This window comes from Cyanistes caeruleus, chromosome Z (assembly GCF_971803275.1).
Source record: "Cyanistes caeruleus chromosome Z, bCyaCae1.hap1.1, whole genome shotgun sequence".
Lineage (NCBI taxonomy): Eukaryota > Metazoa > Chordata > Aves > Passeriformes > Paridae > Cyanistes > Cyanistes caeruleus.
Genome location: NC_141732.1, coordinates 54,941,158 through 54,960,609, shown reverse-complemented (window position 1 = coordinate 54,960,609; position 19,452 = coordinate 54,941,158). Strand labels below are relative to the sequence as shown.

Here is a 19,452-nt window from a genome sequence, read left to right as displayed (position 1 = left end):
TACCTGGACTTGTGCAAAGCATTTTACACTGTCTCGCACAACATCCTTCTCTCTAAACCGGAGAGACATGGATTTGATGGTTGTGTAGAGAATGGGCTGGATATTTGCACCCAAAGCAGCTGGGCTCAGCAGCTCAATGTCCAAATGAAGATCCGTGACCCCTCACCTTGGTCAGTATTGGGACTGGTGCTGTTTAATGTCTTTACTGGTGATGTGATCAGTGGTAGAACCCTCAGCACATTTGCCAGTGATACCAAGTCACATGGTCAGCACTCCAGAGGGCAGAGACACCATCCAGAAGGACTGATGGGCTTGAGAGGTGGGCCTGTGTCCTCAAGTACAATAAGGCCAAGTGTTGTACAAGGTTCTGGGCTGGGGCAATCTTGAGCACAAATACAGGCTGAGCAGAGAATGGACTGAGAGCAGCCTAGGGGAGAAGGGCTTGGGGATGTTGTTAGGCAAGAAGCTCTAAATAAACCAGCAATGTGTATTTTCAGCCCAGAAAGCCAACTGCATCTTGGGCTGCATCCACAGAAATGTGACCAACAGGTCAAAGGAGGTGATTGTCTGCCTTTTCTCCACTCTTGTGAGACCCTGTCTGGAATACTGTGTCCAAGTCTGGATCCCCCAGCATAAGAGGGATGTGGACCTGCTGGAGTGAGTTCAGAGGAGGGTCATTAAGATGATCAGAGAGCTGGAGCATCTCTCCTATGAAGACAGGCTGAGGGAGTGTGAGTTGCTCAGCCTGGAGAAGTGAAGCCTCCGGGAGATCTTCCAGCAACATTCTTAGCACCTGTGGGGAGGCCTGCAAGAAAGCTGGAGAAGCACTTTTTATGAAGGCACATAGTGATGCTTTTAATGCTGTTTGCATTGTGGCTGTGATTGTTTTTTCTCCTATTGCTGTAATCATCCGATTTCTAGAAACAGCACAGTATTAAAGGAGCAGATAAATTCTTAAAATTCCTCCTTTTGCCAATGTTACATGGTAAATGGGCCATCTTAGCCCAGTGCCCTGGTGTTTATGTTGCCAGTGCAAACAAAGCACAGCAGCCATCTGAACCATCTCTCTTCAACTCATGCTGCTTATGTTCTTTGACTTAAGGTACTGTCCTTAATTCACATCTCTGCAGCTTAACCACTGCAAATATCTGAGCTGAATCATCTACACTGTGAAATAAAAACCTGTTTAAGTTGTGTAGCTTTCTCCCTTCTCTGTTACTATCAGGGAAGTTGCTATCCCCCATTTTCTGATTACAACCCTCACCCTAAGGACTGAGTATTTAGATGCCAGATTTAAAAGTCAGCCCTCCAGCTGGGGCACTGACACATAAATTTTGAAAAGTAATCTAAAAACGATATATAAATGTTTTCCCGGTTTTCTACTTCTCATTTTTCTTTCAGATTAAATTTGCAGCAAACATTTTACAGTGGAGATTTATTTGTTTGGTAAAATGTGCAGTAAATGCTCCTCTGTAACAGGAGAACCTTCCATCCCTGTAAGTGTGGGTTTGGTAGCAGGGTCTGTTATTTCTCTCTGGCTGGCATGTTCTGGTTTGGACTGCAGTACCCCATACCCAACAGCATCAGGTGCATCAGGAGTTAAATCACATTTGCTTGGAGCATAACTGTAGCTGAGTACGAGCAAAACAGGTTACCTTCCTTACAAGGCAGTATTTATTGGTTAGTTTTGCATGGCATAAAAAGAGATGAAGGTGTTCCCAGCCACATCCACAGTACAGTGCAGCGTTCTGGGCACTTGTGCATTGTTCTTGTACAAGCAGAGCTGGGCTATCCCGGCACCACAACCTGGTGCTGCAGGAAGGGTGGCTGAGGCCAGCACCCAGCACCAGGGTATGATCATGAGCAGCCTGGTGGTTTGACTGCTGTGCTCTGGTGCCTTTCCTCCTTGTAGAAGATGAACATCTAGCTGGGGCAGTGTGCACTCCACACCTGTGGTGTGCTTCACACTGCCACTTTGTGCTTTAGCTTCAAAGAGAAAAATAAAACACTTGATGCTCCTGCTGTGTCTGGAAAAGTACAGAAATTACATGCTGTTTCTGTAAGGTTTTCTCTCTAGGTTCTTGGAATTAAAAAAAAAAAAAAAATCTTTTAGGTCTACTGTTTAGTTTTTGGACTTTTCCCCACCAGCACTTTTGGAAACAATAGGGACCTAGATGGAACTGTTGGGGAGCAAGTAGTTTCATGGCAGCTTCTCTATATTGCTAGCCAAGAGAAAACTGATAAAATGAGTGTGGAATGTTAAGGTCTATTTTCCAAAAGGTTTTATTGTGGTTGTTTTGTTTAACAAAACAAATCCCAACACTTGATAAAGAGAATGAAATTTTGCTTTTTTTTTTAAAAAAAAAAGTGCTTGGCCTCATGAGTTTTGGATCTTTTCAGAAGGTGAGATTGATATTTATATATGGTAAAGTGAAGAAAAAGAAAAGAACTAAAGTAGTATTTTGGACACTGGGGTATAGAAGGGGAAAATTCACTGATTTATTTTCTCTTGTAGTAAGGAACCAAAAAGTCAGAACTTTTTTTTAAAATTCATTTTCCTGCCCCGGGTAAGCTTTCAGATTGAAGTTGAACATATAAAAATACTGATTTGACTCAATTTATGCCAACTATTGCCTCTGTATTTTTTTTTCTTTGCAACATTCTTAAAGAATTGTCTTACACCATAACTCTGGAAGGAGACTGTTATTCATAACAATATTTCAATGAAAAATACTACTTCAGTAGCAGTCAGATACAGAATAAAAATGTGTTAGAGCAGGTATCATAGCCAGATGGGGAGAGCAGGCTTAACATGTGATATCTGTATTTTTCAAGGCACCTCAGACTTTCAGTGTTGGAAATAGGTCTTCAGTTGCTTCTCTTTGCTCTTCTTGGACCTTCCAAGACAGCTCTACAATAAAGGTTTTCTAGCTTGCAGAACCAGTACACAATGTGTGCCCACATTTCCCTTGCTTTTGTCTTCCTGAGAAGCCTTGTAGCACAGAAACTAAATATTCTATTCTTTTTACAATTCTCCTGGTCTGAAAGCTGCCATGGTTAGTGTGGACTCAGGTAGAGCTGACTCAATATTTTAATATACTGATGTTCTTGTGTAGTGCACTGGATAGGATGGAATTTAACAGAAATTGGCAAGACTGAAATGTTTGGACAGAGCCAGCCCCAGCAGTACAGAAAGTGAGAATTGAGGAGTACATTTTTTAAATGCTGCTCGTGTCCTGCCCCTGGTTATCCTGTAGCAGGGAGTGGGAAATGAAGTCTTTGTGTACTTCTGGAGAAATGCATTAATAATGACAGTACCACAACCAGGTCTCTATGCTTCACAGAGTGTTCTGCTTCTCTGGTACTGGCTTTAAAACATGATGTGTTTGCGTCTCGTTGCATTTGGACTTGATGATCTTAAAGGTCTTTTCCAACCTTCCTTTTCTATGAAGAGTGTCTGCAGCATTTGTACAGACAAAAGTGTATGTGTTTGTGCATCTGCACATGTGATTAATATTTGCCTGATAAACTACAGAAGCTAGGGAATAGTTCTAACTTTAGCAGTGTCCGTGATACTGGCCAAGGATGAGACGAGACTGACACTGTACTGTGTGGTATTTATTGCAATACTTGTTTGTGTGTGGGCATAGGAATCTTTGGCTCACTTGAGGCCTTTGGGCATGAGGGGACACTGCTTCCTCTGAGGTTAATCTGGGGTACCTGCTGGTGTAGCATTTGGTACTCACCCACCACAGCTAGGAAGTAAGTGTATCCATGGTTCATCCGCAACCTTAGGGCAGAAAAGGGCAGCACCCTTACCAGGTGTTTATTCATTCAATTTTTATTAGATTGTTTTTTCCCCCTTTTTGGAGCCAACAAAACCATTTTTATTGCTTTGAAACAGATTCCATTTTGTTTTGTTTTACGTTTAACAGGCATGCCCATTCTGGCCCTTTCTCCAAGACAACAAAATGCACAAAGGCTTGGCACAGCTCCTGCATGCTGCATCAGTCTTGTCTTGGTGGTAGTGGATTGCGTGCCCGATTCTCTTTTGTCTTGACGTGTCAAGGAGCATCTTCAGGGATCAGCTGGGATCCCTGGCATTTGTGGAATGTTCACGGTGTTGTTTTAAGGGAAAGCAGTAGGCACCCAGCTCCACGCACCGTCTCATGCCACATACAAACTGCCTCCTGGCAGTGCTGCCAGCTTAAGCTGAGGACCAGAGAGATTCACTGTGAAGACACCGAGCTGTCTGCACATGTTGTGGAGACGTTTAGTGAGGGATTCAGTGTCAGTGTGATTGTTTCCTTATTACTATTTATTTTTTATAGGTTTCTGTTGAGCAATCTGGTATGAAGCATGAAGCACAAAATATGTAAGAGATCCCAGTTTGACTCTCATGACTGAACAGGAGATTTGCATGTCTTTTTAGAGGATTTATGAATATTTTTCCAAAGATGCATTAATTCTTAAGTCCTAGGCCCTTCAAAGAGGAAGAGTCTGTTCTTCCCAATCCAGTACTTATGCATTCTTCCCAAGGACATTCTAGAGAAACTGATTTCACTGGTGTAGCGATGGGAAAATTGGCGATGTTGCTGGGTAGGAAGACAAGGCGCAAGACAAGCGAAGGAAATTAACTGGGGAAAATAAAACAACAGGTAAAACTGATGGAGCTTGAATTTACATGGGCTGGGTAAAAAGTAACTAGAACCAAACCTGAGATGAGGGGTGAAAAGCATAGCCAGATTTTGGTATATAACTGGTAGTGCAAGCAAATGGATGTGAATAGAGAAAATGGTTGACAAATCCAAAGTATGAGAAGAAGGCAAAAAGAATCCAGAAAGGTACAGGGAATGAGGGCTAAGGAGGGAGCGGGCACAAACCTAGGGTGAAGGTGGGACCAGCATAGGGTGTGGAGCTGTGGGGTGTGGAAAAGAGAGTTGTTTGTCTGCAGGGAACGGAGCCAGCATGGGAATCTGGGAACAGTGTACTGACTTCAGGGAGGAAGAGGAGTAATTCAGAGAATATGCTCTCATTCTCTCCGTGGCAGTGGGAGTCCTGGAGATTTTTCCCGTGCCTGACATTGAGGCAGTCCTACTGGGCAGGACTGAGCTGCGTGTCCTCATGTGTCTGAAGTGTTTTTGTACGCATGTATTTTTGCTTCCAGTGGTATTTAGATGGCTATTTTGGGTGTATCTGTAAGTAAATACCACACCATACCGACACTCTGGTCTTTCAGCAGAAACACGTGGTTTGGAGGGGGTTGTTTGTGTCCGTCGAACCGCCTGTCTACACTGCAGAACGGAGGTGCTAAGGCGAGCTGGTTGGGCACTGGCTGTGGTTCGGACATGTGTCTGTCTGTGTCTGTGCCTCCATCCTGTTCTTCTCCCGAACCGGGCACGGCAGCTTCTTCTGAGCAGCGTCCTGCTCCCAGATATAGCTCGGGATGTCCTGTGGTAGCTAAAAGCACGACGGATCGCCATGAAAGCACTTGCACCGTTTGCAGGCAAAGCTTTTCTTAAGTATGCCAAGGAGACTGGAAAAACAGGAGCTTCACACCCCCCTCCCCCCGCCCGCCGAAAACCTTTTCAGTACAACATTAAGTCACTTCCTGTAGCTGCAGTAAGTCGAGAGCTTTTTTTCCCTCCTCTCTGCCCGCTGCCTCCTGCTTCCCTGAGGCTTATATTCCTTTAAGGAGACGCGGTGCCGGCGGTCTCCTCTCGGGAGCGGCGGGGCAGCGCGGCGGGCGGAGCGCGGCTCTGCCTCTTGGGGTGCAGCAGGAGCGCGCCGCGGGGAGGCAGGGCTCCGGCGTGTCACACATGAGGCTGGGACAGCCATACGTGGCTGGAAAATTTGCAGTGTGGGGGCAGAGGCATGTGGCTAAGTCAGGTAACCGGAAAGCCGGCTTTTATTATTCCCCAGAGCATAACTCGCAATAGTTGTTTTTCCGTGTTTGGGGTTGTTTTTTTTTTCTTTTTTTTTTTTTTTTTTTTTTTCTTTATTTGTATTTTTCCTCCTGCCAAGTATGAGGCCAGGAGGAGCAGGCTGCATGGCAGTGCTGCATATAAGTACACAGCCTGAGAAAACCCGGCAGACGTATTGAACTTTTTATTTAGATTGCTTCGGGAACAGGTGAGTCCTGCATCTGGAGGGCAGGTGGGTGCACTTTCCGTGTGACGGCTGTCCCTGAGCAGTGGGGTTCGGGACCCTGCTGGAAGGGGTCTTGCTGCTTGTCGTGGTGGTGGGAGCTTCTAAGAGTTTAAAGTGAAAGAGACAGAGGTGCTGGTGGAAGTAATACGAGCTGAGGTGAGAGCAGATTGGTGGTGCTGCTGTTGCAGCAGCAGTTCCCCAGAGTCATGAAACAGCGCTGCAGAGCTGTGTAAAGTCTAATGGCATCAGTTGCATAAGGAGCGGGGTCAGAGTTCCCATCGCCTGTGTGAATGCACCCTCTAGAGAAGCTGGTCTCCAGGTGATTCGTGTGGTATTATGTTGAAATCCTGTGGTCTTTACGTGATAACATAGCACGTGTGAAAGCTTGGTGAGGCATGGGAAGACTGGAAGGATTTGAGCAAGGACACACTGGCTGTGCCCCTTCATTAACAGACACTATCTCTGTGTGTGTATGTATGTGTTCACATTTATGTGGGTATGCACTTACCAGCATCTGAAAACCCACTGATTAACTTCTAAAAAGTTAATCGGCATTTAGTGTTAAGGGTCAGTCAGCGGAAAGTCGGTCTGTTTGCTGAGCTGCTGCAGCAGCTTCTGCCTCCGGCGTGCACCCGTCTTTCTACGCTTGTGCGTGAGGATGTAGTTTACTGAATGCTGATTCTGTTTCTTCTTTTCCAGGAAAAGAGGAAGTTACTATAAATGGAGAAGATGAAAAAGAACGGAAAGACCCCTATTTTGTGGAAACACCTTATGGCTACCAGCTAGACTTGGATTTTCTGAAGTACGTGGATGATATACAAAAGGGGAATACCATTAAGAAACTAAATATTCGAAAGAGGAGAAAAGCTGTACCAGCCTCCGTGGTTACCAAGAGCTCTGGTGGCCAGTGCAGTGGCTGGACCTCCACAGAGTCTCTCTCTTCTTCAAACAGTGATGAGAACAAGCAGCCTTTGGCAACGAGGAGTCAAGTAACTTTGTCCGTCCCTGCAAAGCCCTCCGTTTCCTTCGAAGTATCTCCTACCTACTTAACTGTCCCAGAGCATAAACAGCTTCCTCCTCCCTCCCCCCAGCCTCCTCGGCACAACCTCCTTGTAACAAAAACCCTCATGGAAACACGGAGACGACTGGAGCAGGAGAGGATGATGCAGGTCACACCTGGAGATGTCCGCAGGCCTCGACTTTCCAGCTTTGGAGGCATGGGCTCCACGAGCTCCCTCCCCTCTTTCGTGGGATCCAGTGGGTACAGTCACGCGTCTCAGCACCTGCAGAATGGGTATCAGGGGAACGGCGACTATGGTGCCTGTTTCAGCTCCTCACTGGGCAGTTCCATTCGTCACAGCCCCATGAGCTCAGGAATATCCACACCGGTCACCAACGTGAGCCCGGTGCATCTGCAGCACATCAGGGAGCAAATGGCAGTTGCCCTCAAGCGTCTCAAGGAGCTCGAGGAGCAAGTCAAGACTATTCCTGTGCTGCAGGTCAAAATTTCAGTGTTGCAGGAGGAGAAGAGGCACATGATGGCTGAACTCAAAAACCACAGGAAAGCCAGTCAAAGTGACACTTACGGTTTCAGAAAGCGATCCTATAGTGCAGGAAATGCAGAGCAGTGGGAACACATGTCTCAAGTGAGAAGAGGTGGAGAACTGTATATAGATTGTGAGGAAGAGATGGAGAGTATGGAGCAGAGCTCTCAGAGGATAGAGGAGTTCCGGCAGCTAACTGCTGAGATGCAAGCCTTGGAGAAAAAAATCCAAGACAGCAACTATGAAAGTCCAGCAAACCTTCAGGTGAACAGAGAAAGCCTGACAAAAGAAGCCCGATCTATTGCTGTGGGTGCTGATGAGAACATGAATGATGTCATTATATACAACAGATCTGCAAGGCAACACAAAGAAGTAGCTGTGGGAACAGAGAAAGAAATGAGGGAGTGTGGAGTTGGGGTGACAGAGGCCATGCTTGGATTGTCTACAGAGGTTGAGAAAGAGATAGAGCTTCAGCAGCAGACCATTGAAGCCCTTAAGGAGAAGATTTACAGACTAGAGGTTCAGTTAAAGGAAACCACCCATGATAGGGAAATGACCAAATTAAAACAAGAGTTGCAGGCGGCTGGGTCTAGAAAAAAGGTGGATAAAGCTGTGATGGCTCAGCCCCATGTTGTCAGTAGGATGGTGGAGGCTGTCATACAAATGAGAGACCAAATGGTGGGAGACCACGTGGACGTTGCTGATTCGTCAGTGGGAAACCATCTGCAGACAAGCAGTGTTGGCACCTCCTGCAGACCTGCCATGCAGAGCAAGGCTGTGGGCCCTGAGCTGCTGATGAGCCGATGGCTGGTGAGGGAGAGGGCAGAGGTGCAAGATCAGGGTACAGGGAGGTCCATGGAGCTGCATGATAAGTCAGTGGGCACAGAGACGAGCGTCTGTGAGACAGGCATCAACACAGAGGAGCCGTCAGAGGTGCCGAGCCCTTGCCATCCGGCACGGGCGGTTGTAGCAGTGAGGTCTGTGGGCTGCGGGGACTGCTCGGTGAACGTGGTGGTTTGCGTGCCCAAGGAACACGTGTCCCGTGAAACAGCCACAGAGGCTGTGCCCAGGACAGAGGCAATGGTGATGGCAGTGCCTTCCACAGCTAGCCAGCAAACCAGCACTGCTTTGGAGATGGTGAGCCAGTGCACCAGCACGGAGGTGGCCTGCCTGGCAGACTGTGGGACTAACACCACCCTGAGCAGCTGTGATAAGCAGACCAGCACGGACAGCGTGGAGCTGCGGAGTGTGGCAGTAGGGGATGGCCGGGTGAAAGACATACACGCATCTGCCAAGATGCGCTCGGTTGGAGTGGGCACCGTGCTCTCTAGCCACCCTGGCTTTGAAAAGCCTTCTGCAGTAAAAACCAAAGACTGTGGCATTGGACAGATAAGTGTTTATGAGAACTACCTGGTTGGTCTGAAAATGAGGAGCATCGCCTGTGGACCCCCTCCGTTGCCAGTTGTCCCAGCTGGCACTAGGAGCATAGGTGTTGGGGGAGAGTCTGTGTGCAACCCAGTCAGTGGTCAGTTGGAGAGCCCGCTGCCTCCATCTGAGCTGAGGACAGGCTTGGATCACTACATTGAACGTGTGCAGAAGCTGCTGCAGGAACAGCAGATGCTGCTTGCTGAAAATTACAGTGAATTGGCAGAAGCCTTTGGGGAGCCCCACTCCCAGATTGGATCTCTCAATTCACAGCTCATCAGCACCCTCACCTCCATAAATTCTGTCATGAAATATGCCAGTACAGAGGAGCTGCGGAGCCTAGACCTTCAGAAGCAGTGCGTGGAGAGAAGCACCCCACCAGGTAAGCTCAGCGTCGGGGTGCACATCTGCTGTATTGTTTGGCTCTTTCCCAGGGCTGCAGATCAGTTGCCTACTGGGCTCTCTGTTAGTCTGGAAGCCACTGTGTAGCCCTCCCCAAGGAAACACAGAGCATAGCATTTCTGTTGAATGTGCCCATTGGGTATTCCATCCAACCCATCGCTGTTAAAAAGCAGAGGTGGTTTTCTCTCTCTTGGTCCACCAGGCTCTCAAGGTCCTGATGATGATGGTGCCATGGCTCTGGACAGGTGTCTAAAATTCTGAGAGGTTTAACCACTGTGTAGCATGCTGACGTAATGTTACAACTTTAGAAGTATTTAAGGTTGATGCCCATGGGTTTGGAATTTTAAACTTGGCATGCATGTTTTTGAAAACAACAGAATCAGATTTGACAGAGCTGAAAGTCACATACAGTGTTGGTATAAAACTGACTTGTTTCCAAAGACATTTGCCTGGATTTTGTAGTGTTTCTTCCAAAGGCACATTGCCTTTGTTCCTTGTGCTGCTCAGACAGAGAGCTGTGGGGTGCTTTCCCCATTCCAGCAGGGCTGATTGCTTTATAATAGGCAACTCCAGAGCACTTCACAGAAACCACTTCTTGGGCTCTCTCTGTTCCAGTAATTGTTTGTCATAATCCCTAGCTACAACCTCGTGTTCAAAAGGCCTAATTACTGCTGGAGGTTTTGGCGACACTCAGGAAAAGCAAGAATTGTGATATAAACACTCCTTGTCTTTTATTTATTGATTTTAAAATATAGACAATTAATTTGAGAGATTTCTTTATTCCCTGGGGTAGAGTTGATTACTTTTATTTTTATTTTTTTTAATGTGTCTGATAGTCTAGTTTAAACCTTAGCCATTTCATTTTTTTCTAATATCTTATTGATGAATCCAACCACATCACTATTATGTTTATGAACAGTGGCTTCCTGGAAACCAATATATAATGTCTGGCAGTGACTGTTAGATGCTTTATTCTTGCTCCTGCCATGCACTGACTGAAGCAAGAGGTTAAGGAGCTGGGAAAAACTGGTGCAAATGCATCTGTCTTGTAGATGCTGAATTGGGAAAAAACCCCTGAGTATGTACTATTTAATGTCAGCATAATGTTATTGGCTAGTCCAAATAATTATATAAAGCTCTTGCAGCTTGCTTACTGTCTTAAAATTTACCTATTTTTGTTAAAATGCAGCTTGGTAAATCTAATTTTTCCAGTTTTGATGTGCTAAATAGAATGAGCTGAGGTAAAAGGTTTAGGTTCCCGTAGTGAAGTAATAAGCAACATTCATGTAGCGGTAAGGAAAACATACAATATTCTGTCTGCACACGTGCAATATGATACTATATAAGCAATAGTATTGTCTTTCTGGTATGCACTTTATATTCCTGTCTTCATACAAGTAGTGATAGGATTATTATTATTGTTGTTATTATTAATATTATTATTAATAATAATTATTAGAAGTATCAATAATAATAATAACAATAATAACAATAATAATAATAATAATATCTAGCAGACATCAAAAGTGTCTGTAAAAACAGTGAACCAGAGTTATCAGCAGCTATAAATCCTTAATTCCTTTCTCAGCTTTTACTGCACAGTATCAAATTTGCAGTCAAGAGGCTTGAAAGCATTTAGACACAGGTGGAGCAACAGATCATATTTAGTAAAGATTTTCGTAGTTGGATTCAGATTTCACATTCCTGATAAAATTATTCTGGAATAATTTTATTTTAACTTGTAATGCCATTATCTTTAGCTGTGGGTGATGAGTGTAAAATTTCTTTATTTTTAGTCCCTGGTGAGGGATGCCTGGACTGTATACATAAATCAAGCTATGGTCTATAACAGTTTAGACCCATGGAGAATTAGACTGGAAGAGAGGTCTTAAGCCTGAAATGTTACCCCATCTCTGTCTATTAACTTTGAAAATACTGCCTTTAATACATTTATCTGCTGTCCTTTCATATGGTTTTACACATCATGTGTTACATATTCCTATAGAAGTTTTTTTTACTGAATGAAGCACTAACTTGAATAGTTCTGTAATCACAGGAAAGCTGGAGCCTGCTGAGCAGGACACAGGCTGGCAGTTTTCATCTCTAGACATCTTAGACCACTGAGATGATCTCTGAACCAAGGCTATTAGCAATTGGTGTTTTGCTTATTGCAAAATAATCACCTTCCCTTTTGTGACTGGGCAACTCCTATTAACATTTACATATGTACTGTCTTTCAGAAGGCCTAGTGACCTTAGGGAATTCAAACCCACTGGCCAGACGAGCACATTTCCACTCTGCAAAGTCACGTTAGCTGGCCATGGCAGCCTGTGTGTCCAGCTTATCCATATGGATGTGGGTCACAAACCTAGATGTAAACTGATCCATACTCTTAGACCAGACAGCATATAGGAAACCTAAAGGGAGGCAAGTGCATTCATCTCTTCTGTTTGTTGCACTAGAATTTTAAAGAATTTTCAGGATGTTATATTAGAATGCTCATATGGTATGTTTTTCAAGATAACAGCCAGAAGCCTAATGTCACTTGTATGGGTTTTAATTACATGGGCTTTTCACAAGTGTTTTCACAAGTTTAGGTGTCTGTCTTTCACTGGCAGGGAGTTTTCAAGAATGGTATTTAAAAACAACTGATCTGCCATTGCGCTGAAAGATTACCTAAGCATATTTGACCTGAAACTGTGTTGTCATTTTGCCTCAGTCATCTTCAGATATCAGTTTTATTGTCACATTTTAGAACAATTCTGAGTTTCCCAGTGCATTACACTACTTAGTCATCAGGAGGAGTGAGGCAGCTTTTTGAGTTAAAACTTAAAGGAGTGAAAGAAAATGGGAAGCATATGGTATCAGAAAGTCTAGAGGATAAGGAAATCTTGATGTGCCATCTGGTGGAAAATCTCCCGAGGTTTTCAACTTTTAACTGGAGCTGGGGCAGCAGACTGAGGGACAATGTAAAGACCAAAAGAAGGATGGTAATGTGAGAAGCCCCTGCTTCTCCAAAATTCGTGTGTAGGACTAATGAGGTAGGGTGAACATGGTCATCTTCTGTGTTGCCAGCTGTAGTGAAGGAAACTGGAGAAAGCTGTTTTTCTTTGCAGCTCTTGTGCTTGATAGACCTTTGTCTCGAGGACTGTGTAGTTTGACAGGTTAGTAACTTCTGACAGCATGGACCATGCTATTGCAGTTGAAGACTCAGGGCTTGCTGGAGGCTCAGAAGCCTGTGCTGATGTGGCACAGGTATGGTGGTGATCCTGCAAAGCTGTGGGTTGCTACAAATCACAGTGGTTGTGCCTATGTCTAGGCAGTAGACGAGAAGGAAGTCCTCAGCTCCAGCTGCCACAGATGCTTGCCTTAATCACCAGGTTAAATCTCTGTCCAGATGTTCTTGCTTGTAGCAAGCAGGATCCATCCATCAGTCTGCTGGAAGGAAGGTGACTGACATATGTGCAGTATTTTCCACATTCCCTGGAAGGCAGTGTATGATGCAAAACAGCCATGCAGATGGTCGCACCTGAGCGCTACATGAGTACTGTTTATTTGTGTGTGTCTGGCTGGTGTCTCTAGAGTAAAGTGCCTCCTCTGCATGTTTCTTGTGGCAGGTGGTTTCTGCTACTTGTGACAACAAAAATTCAAAAATGGTTCTGACCTCCATAAACCTCTTCAAAGAGGTACCTTCCCTGGTCATATGTTCAAACAAGGTTATTCCTGTTATTATTAACATTATAGTGTTTGCTGGTTTGGTTCAAGGGTAACACTGCATGTAGTGTTTGAATCTCAAAGCTGCTCTATTTCTTGGTTTCTGCTTCAGTTAGCAAAGAGCATAATTTGCCACAGTATAGATTATTTTTCCTTTCAAATTTATTGCTGCTTAGAGCATGGCAGTCTGCAGCCTGTTAAGCTGTCTGTTAGATAGAGCCCCAGTTCTCTTCCTATGGTGTGGCACAGGGATATAATGTTCAGGCACTGAGCTCTGTTTAGAGTTCAGCTCCCATGGTAACAGGCATAGCTATGAATATTAAATAGCAAAAGATTCCCCTTTTTCCAAGGAAGTCTTGTCATACTTCAGCAACGATTAAGCATCAGCTGATGAAATCAAATCCACATGAATGAGAAAGAAGTACTCCAAGCTGACCTTCCTACTCTGCCCAGCATCATGAGATGCTTTGATCCACACTCCAGAGGATGGCTTTCACCAAGCTTCATGCAGAGTTTTCTTGGAAAAGAGAGCATTTCATAAATAAGATGATTAGCTACTTCAAAGATGTGTGATGTTTTCTGGTCAGTCATGTTTAATGAAAAGAATTGGTTTTAACTTCCAGTTTCAACAAACTGGATTCACAATCTAATTTGGGGGTGGAAAGCAGCTTCTCAGCACAGAGAAAATGCTTTAAATGAGAGTGAAAATGAGATTGTTCCTGCAGTCCTCTTACTAGAGCCTCCATCCTATTAGGAGAAGTGTTTCCCTGGAGCTGAATGATAGTTCAATATCTGCCTATGCCTGGGCCCCAAGAGAATCTGCCTTCTGTCAGTTTATTGTGTAAAAACCTCATGTGTGGCAAATTTTTTGTTTTGAAATTTTAAATTCACTGACTTTAACCTGGAATGGCTCAAAAGTAATTTTTATAATGAAACTAGTCACTCTGCAGTCTTGTGAAGATACTACATTTGTCAGTTGGATGGATTATTATCAATCTTTGTAAATGTTTAAACATAACATGTTTGCTCATTACTGCCTTTTCATGTACCTTAGTAGAGTGTTTTTTTTTCTTCAACAGTTCTGATAAGTAGACCAAGTTGAAAAGTGGATTTAAATAATTTGTATTTTAAAAATAACTTTTTAGGCATAAAGATTTAAAAAGACAGGAGGGCAGTGTTTTGATTGAAATATTTTTGTAATGAACTTATTGTTACTGTGAAGAAATCACGCAGTGTGGAAGAGAAGTATTTCCTTGCTATATATGCTCCAGACAATATTTGTGCACTGTCTTTAGTGGGGAGTGTATCATTTGTATCACTGACCATTATAGACATATTGTGCAAATAAATGCTTGCACTGACCAAAAGGTTAAAAATAAAATCTTTGTGCAGCTACCGCATAGTAGGTTTGTGAACTTTTTAAAGCTGGAAGCCTGTGGTGTTCCAGCCAGACAGCTAGGTTCTCATCCTCATGCTATTTAATCCCCCAGCCTTGTTTGCACTTCTCTTGATTTCAGTGGGATAAAAGTATTGTCAAGCTAAATTGTTTTAATGATAATACTTAGGTTTGCTTCCATCAAACTAAATGGAAATTTTCAAAAGCAGGTGAAGGCCAGACTTCCGTTCCCATGAGTTCATCACAAATTCAAAATAATCTGTTGAGTTCCTTGAACCAGCTAACAGCATGAATACGTGTGCTGTCATAAGTGTGAGGGAAAGTCTGCAGTTAGGAAGGAAAATTGCATCCTAATAACAGTAGACAGATATTATAGGTGCTAGAAATGGCTTGGATAATCTGTTGCTGCTCTGTAGCAGCTTTGCTGACGCCCTACTTTAAATTGGTGAGATTTTCAAAAGAAGTACAAGTGATTTATGAGAGGATATTCCTTATAAAAAATAGGTGCTCTCATTCCTTCAAACCACTGGTGCTAAACCCCTGAAGATGCTTCAGCCACTTGTTACCCTCTGAAACTGATGAGAACAGCTTTAGCAGAAATGTTTAGGTACAGTTGAAATTAGCAACGTTTTTTTGTTTTATTGTGTCATACTTTTGTCTCTAAATTACTCCTGAACTACTCCAAAGTCCTCTACTGTGTTGCAAAATACCTTAGAAATTCTTTACAAGCTCCCTGCTGTTGTTTGCTATTCTATATCAATACTTAGAAACTTATGTCAAGTTTGCAGTATTTGTCTGGAACAGTAAGCTAAGGAATATCATCAGGGCAAGCCTGCCTGAGGGTCTCTGGAGGCAGTACCTAAGTACTGAGCTGTTGGCAGATTTGCTGTCAGTGCTGTGCACCACAACCTGGAGAAGGATTCTGCTCAAGCAGACTTGAGATCTCTGTGAAGTGAGAGGAAAAGTCTGTTTTCAGATCTGTGTAGACTGGTGGTGATCTTCAGCCAGGGCTTGATTCCCACACAGGAGAGATGTGCACTACCTCCAGCCCCAAGAGTGGCCCTGCACTTCTGTTGGAGGAAGAAGGAGCTCGGTTCTTTTGGCTTTTTGGTTTGCACAGCAGAAGATTAATCCATTAAATTGTGGACTGTAATGTTGGGTGGCACAGCTCTTTCCTTTGTGTGTTCTTCTCCGTGATTGGACTCAGTGATCTGCAAGTGTTCATGTTTGCTGTCTTGAAAAGGGGAAGGCTTGGGAGCTGATATTAAATGATAATTAATGGCTTGCAGCATTAATACTGGGTTGGACCCAAAGCTCGCTTTCCCTCATCATTGGGTGCCGTGCATGTAGTACGTGTAGACATCTAAGAGCTTTGCAGGGAGAACGAGTGCACTGACAGGTTTGCCTAATGCACATTTATTGTCTCTTTGCCCTCGAGTCTTGATGACATCCTCTTTTGTCAGGTGCCAGGGGCCAGCTGAGCAGAGCCCTTTTCTTCTTCATTGGAAGGCATGGCCATCATGCCCTAGATCCTGAATTCAGTGTGGTGCTTCTCAGCCAATCATGCATGTACCAAAGAGGGAATCTACTGAAATCATGTTGCATCGGTGGCAGATTCAGGAGAGGCTGTGAGTCAGGGGAGAGAAGTCTACTACAGTCCTTCTTTCTGTCTGTCCTAGCCTGCAGCTCCCTCCCCTGCCTGTCCCAGGGCAGTTGGAAGACACATGGGGAAATTGAGGCTCAGGCTTTGGGCTGATGACAAGGGTTCACCAGGTGCTGCTGTTGGTTCACCTCAGGTTGGAGCCCCACTTTGCGCTGCCAGAGTCCTGCCCTCAGCTCTGACATGCACAAGGCCACCTCTGCCCCCAGACACATCATGGTTGTCACAGCTGCTTTTGTAGAACTGTGATGTCTGGCAGAGGATGCAGACAGTTCTGCTGAAAGCAAACCTGGGCATCTTTGGAATCTTTGCATATCCCTGGGTGCTTCAGAGAAGGTTTCCTTCACCCCTTCCCATGCCCTCAGAGGCCAGTCTGGAGTAGAAGGGATGACCTGGTAAAACCAGCCTAGGCAGTCATTACCAGCTGCAGCTGGAAGTGGTTACTGTGCTTGATACTCTATAATTGTACCTGTCACATCTCCAAGCAAGCAAAGAGACAGCTCCCTTGTTTTCAGCTAAAGGAGTTTTAAAAATCATTGGTTTTGCCTTGGTGTTCTATCATCTTGGCAGCCCTCTTCTCCTTAGCTGTTGGATGAAGGATGTTGCTTGTTTTTGAGAAGAGACCTGACCAAAGTCAGTCAGTGCTGCAAAGGAGGGAGCAAGGGCAGGACTTCCCTGTTGCTTTTCATGGGTGTTAGGTGCTCAGGCATGTCTCCAGAAGGGTTGCTCCTACCCAGTGGGCCCTGGAAGTCTGCCACCTTCTTACACACACACACACACACACACACACACACACACACACACACACACGCGCACATATTTCACTCTTAAGATAAAGCTTTTTTTCTGTGCTTGTGGTGACATGACTGTTGATACTGCAGGAAAGCTGTGTGCCTTTTCCTGCAGACAGCTTCCCTTGTAAGTTGGAGAAGCTATAAGCCGTGGTGGAACTGGGCAATAGGCCTCACTGCTGGAGAAGGGTGCTTTGGGAAATGCATGTGCGGTGAGACTTGGTTGGGAACTCAGAGACTTGGGTGGGCATGGGTGCAAAAAGGAGGAAGCTGCTGGGAAGTGACAGTATTTGGAAAAATCAGCTTTGTTATGTCCTGTTGTAGGAAAAATTTACTGAGGTGAAGTAACAAAGGGGAAAGGCAGTCTAACAAGCAGCTTGCTAGACAGAGATGTAGTTGTGTTTCTAAAAATTAATGTTTGGAATTTACCTTGCTGCAGTGTGTTAGCATCCTGTGCAGTGCTACTCATATTTGAATGAGAAGGCTGTGCCTTAATTTTTGATAAATAAAAATACAAAAAATAATATGGAGGCACACATCATTGAAGCAAGAAAAAAAAGTGGGGGAAAAAAGTGATAGTGTTTAGAGCAAGTTAAATTTCAGGGGTTTTTTTCCATGAATGCTAACAAGATCACTTAGGGAGGCATATCTGTGTAAAAAAACCACTGAGTGTGTTCCACAAACTAAAACATTTGTGCAGATTTGTACAGAAGTTGTAATAGCACAGCTGGAGTAACTCCAGAGGAATCTGGAAGTCTGTGCGTAATTAACACTGCCTTTTGAATACACAATGGGAAAAAGTGAGTGAACGCCAGCAAATCAGTGAGGGGAAAAAAGTACAACCCAAACATTTGGAATTTGGTTTAAATACAACTGCTAGCCAAGTACAATCCTGACCAAAAAAAAAAAAAAAAAAAAAAAAAGAAGGAAATGTAGTGTGTGGGAGTTCATTCCAGTTGTCTCATTACTGGGCAAAGCACATAGCTTTCAGAATTAGTTTGTGTACTGGAAAAAAAGGAAAATTTCCTGAAAAATTTCTGCTTTCATGGAAAATGACATTCCCAATAAAACAAGTACAATAGAAAGGTTACTGTTCTTGCAGAAAGAACCTTCACAGCCCATGAATGTGCTGTGCTCTTCAGGCATAACATCAAGGAGCAGCTCAGTGAGCTCACCCTGACCAGGGTGGCAGGAGCTGAGGTCACTGCTCATACTCAAAGAGAAAGAAAATGAAGGACCATTCCTTTCATGCATTTTAAAGCAAATATCTTTATAGTTTGTCGTTGTATTGTATGTCTTTATCAGAAGAAAATATCACAGCCTTTTTTTTTTTTTTTTTTCTTCCTGAAAACTATCAGAGTCTTTTTTTCCTATTAGGTTCTCAGAAAAGAGTATTTTAAAGGACGAGCACTGCCCTTTTTTCCAGTTTGTTTTTGTTTTTCTTGTGGATCGCAGTGTTGATGGAAATATTTTCGTTTGACTCCTCTGTGATGCCTGCTGTCTTCTTTGGCAGGTGCTACTTTGGAGTACATCCCTCATGGGCAACTTGCAAACACGCACTTGACTTCAAATTTGCGAACGCTGAAACTGGAGCAGGACACTGTGCCTGCTCAGGAGGAGAGGAAGACTCCTCTGGTGGAAGCTGCTCGGGGAAGAAAGTCTTTTTCTGCTCAGGATAAAGCTCTTGCTCCAATTAACCTGACAGATGATCAGCTTGCCTCAGGTCTCTATGGTAATAACTGGCTCCCATTCACCTTTCATCATACTGGTGGAGTCTGAATATGAAATACAGTTAAAGAAGGTTTTCAATATTCTCAAAAATACAAGAAGCAGGAAAAGATGTGGCTGAGGGGAGGGTCACGGGGTGTGACACCGTGTATCTGCAGGTAGTGGTTAAGTTTTAAATGGCAGATTGTAGCACATCAGTGAAATGCCATTTAGTGTCTTCCTAAGAAAAATCTACTGAAAGATAATGGGTTAATAATGATTTTTAAAATACTTAATTTTTCATGCATGTTTTACTTGTCCTTGGCATAGAGATCGGTTTAAAAGTTGTTTTAATGAATACTAAATCTAAAAGACCATCCTTGATTGAACCTACCTAACCTGTTGAATAGTTTGTTAAACATGCTGTATGTATTGTTCAACATGCTGTCTGTATTAATATGTTCGTTTTGTCAAGGAGCTGCTGCTCTCTGACACTAAGAATTAAGATTTTGTTAATGGAATAACCGATTTCAGTGTTAAAAGTTTTTCACAAATAGCAAAGAGAAACAAAAAGCCCATGTCTTTTCTGAAAGTTTCCTGAAGCATGAAGATTTGCAGCATGTTGTAAGATGGAAAAGCTAGGCTTAGCTGGTTTTCCAGAGC

General features: G+C 43.9%; 1 protein-coding gene across 1 annotated transcript in view; it reads left to right on the top strand.

Moving 5' to 3' along the window:
* The first annotated feature begins 5,783 nt into the window (after positions 1 to 5,783).
* The window catches only part of KANK1 (KN motif and ankyrin repeat domains 1), a 27,300-nt gene continuing 13,631 nt past the window's right edge, over positions 5,784 to 19,452 (top strand). The window contains 3 exon segments of the mRNA XM_086866768.1: positions 5,784 to 5,889; positions 6,850 to 9,501; positions 18,596 to 18,938. Of these exon segments, the coding sequence (XP_086722894.1) occupies positions 5,820 to 5,889; positions 6,850 to 9,501; positions 18,596 to 18,938 (3,065 nt within the window). The 5' untranslated portion in view covers positions 5,784 to 5,819.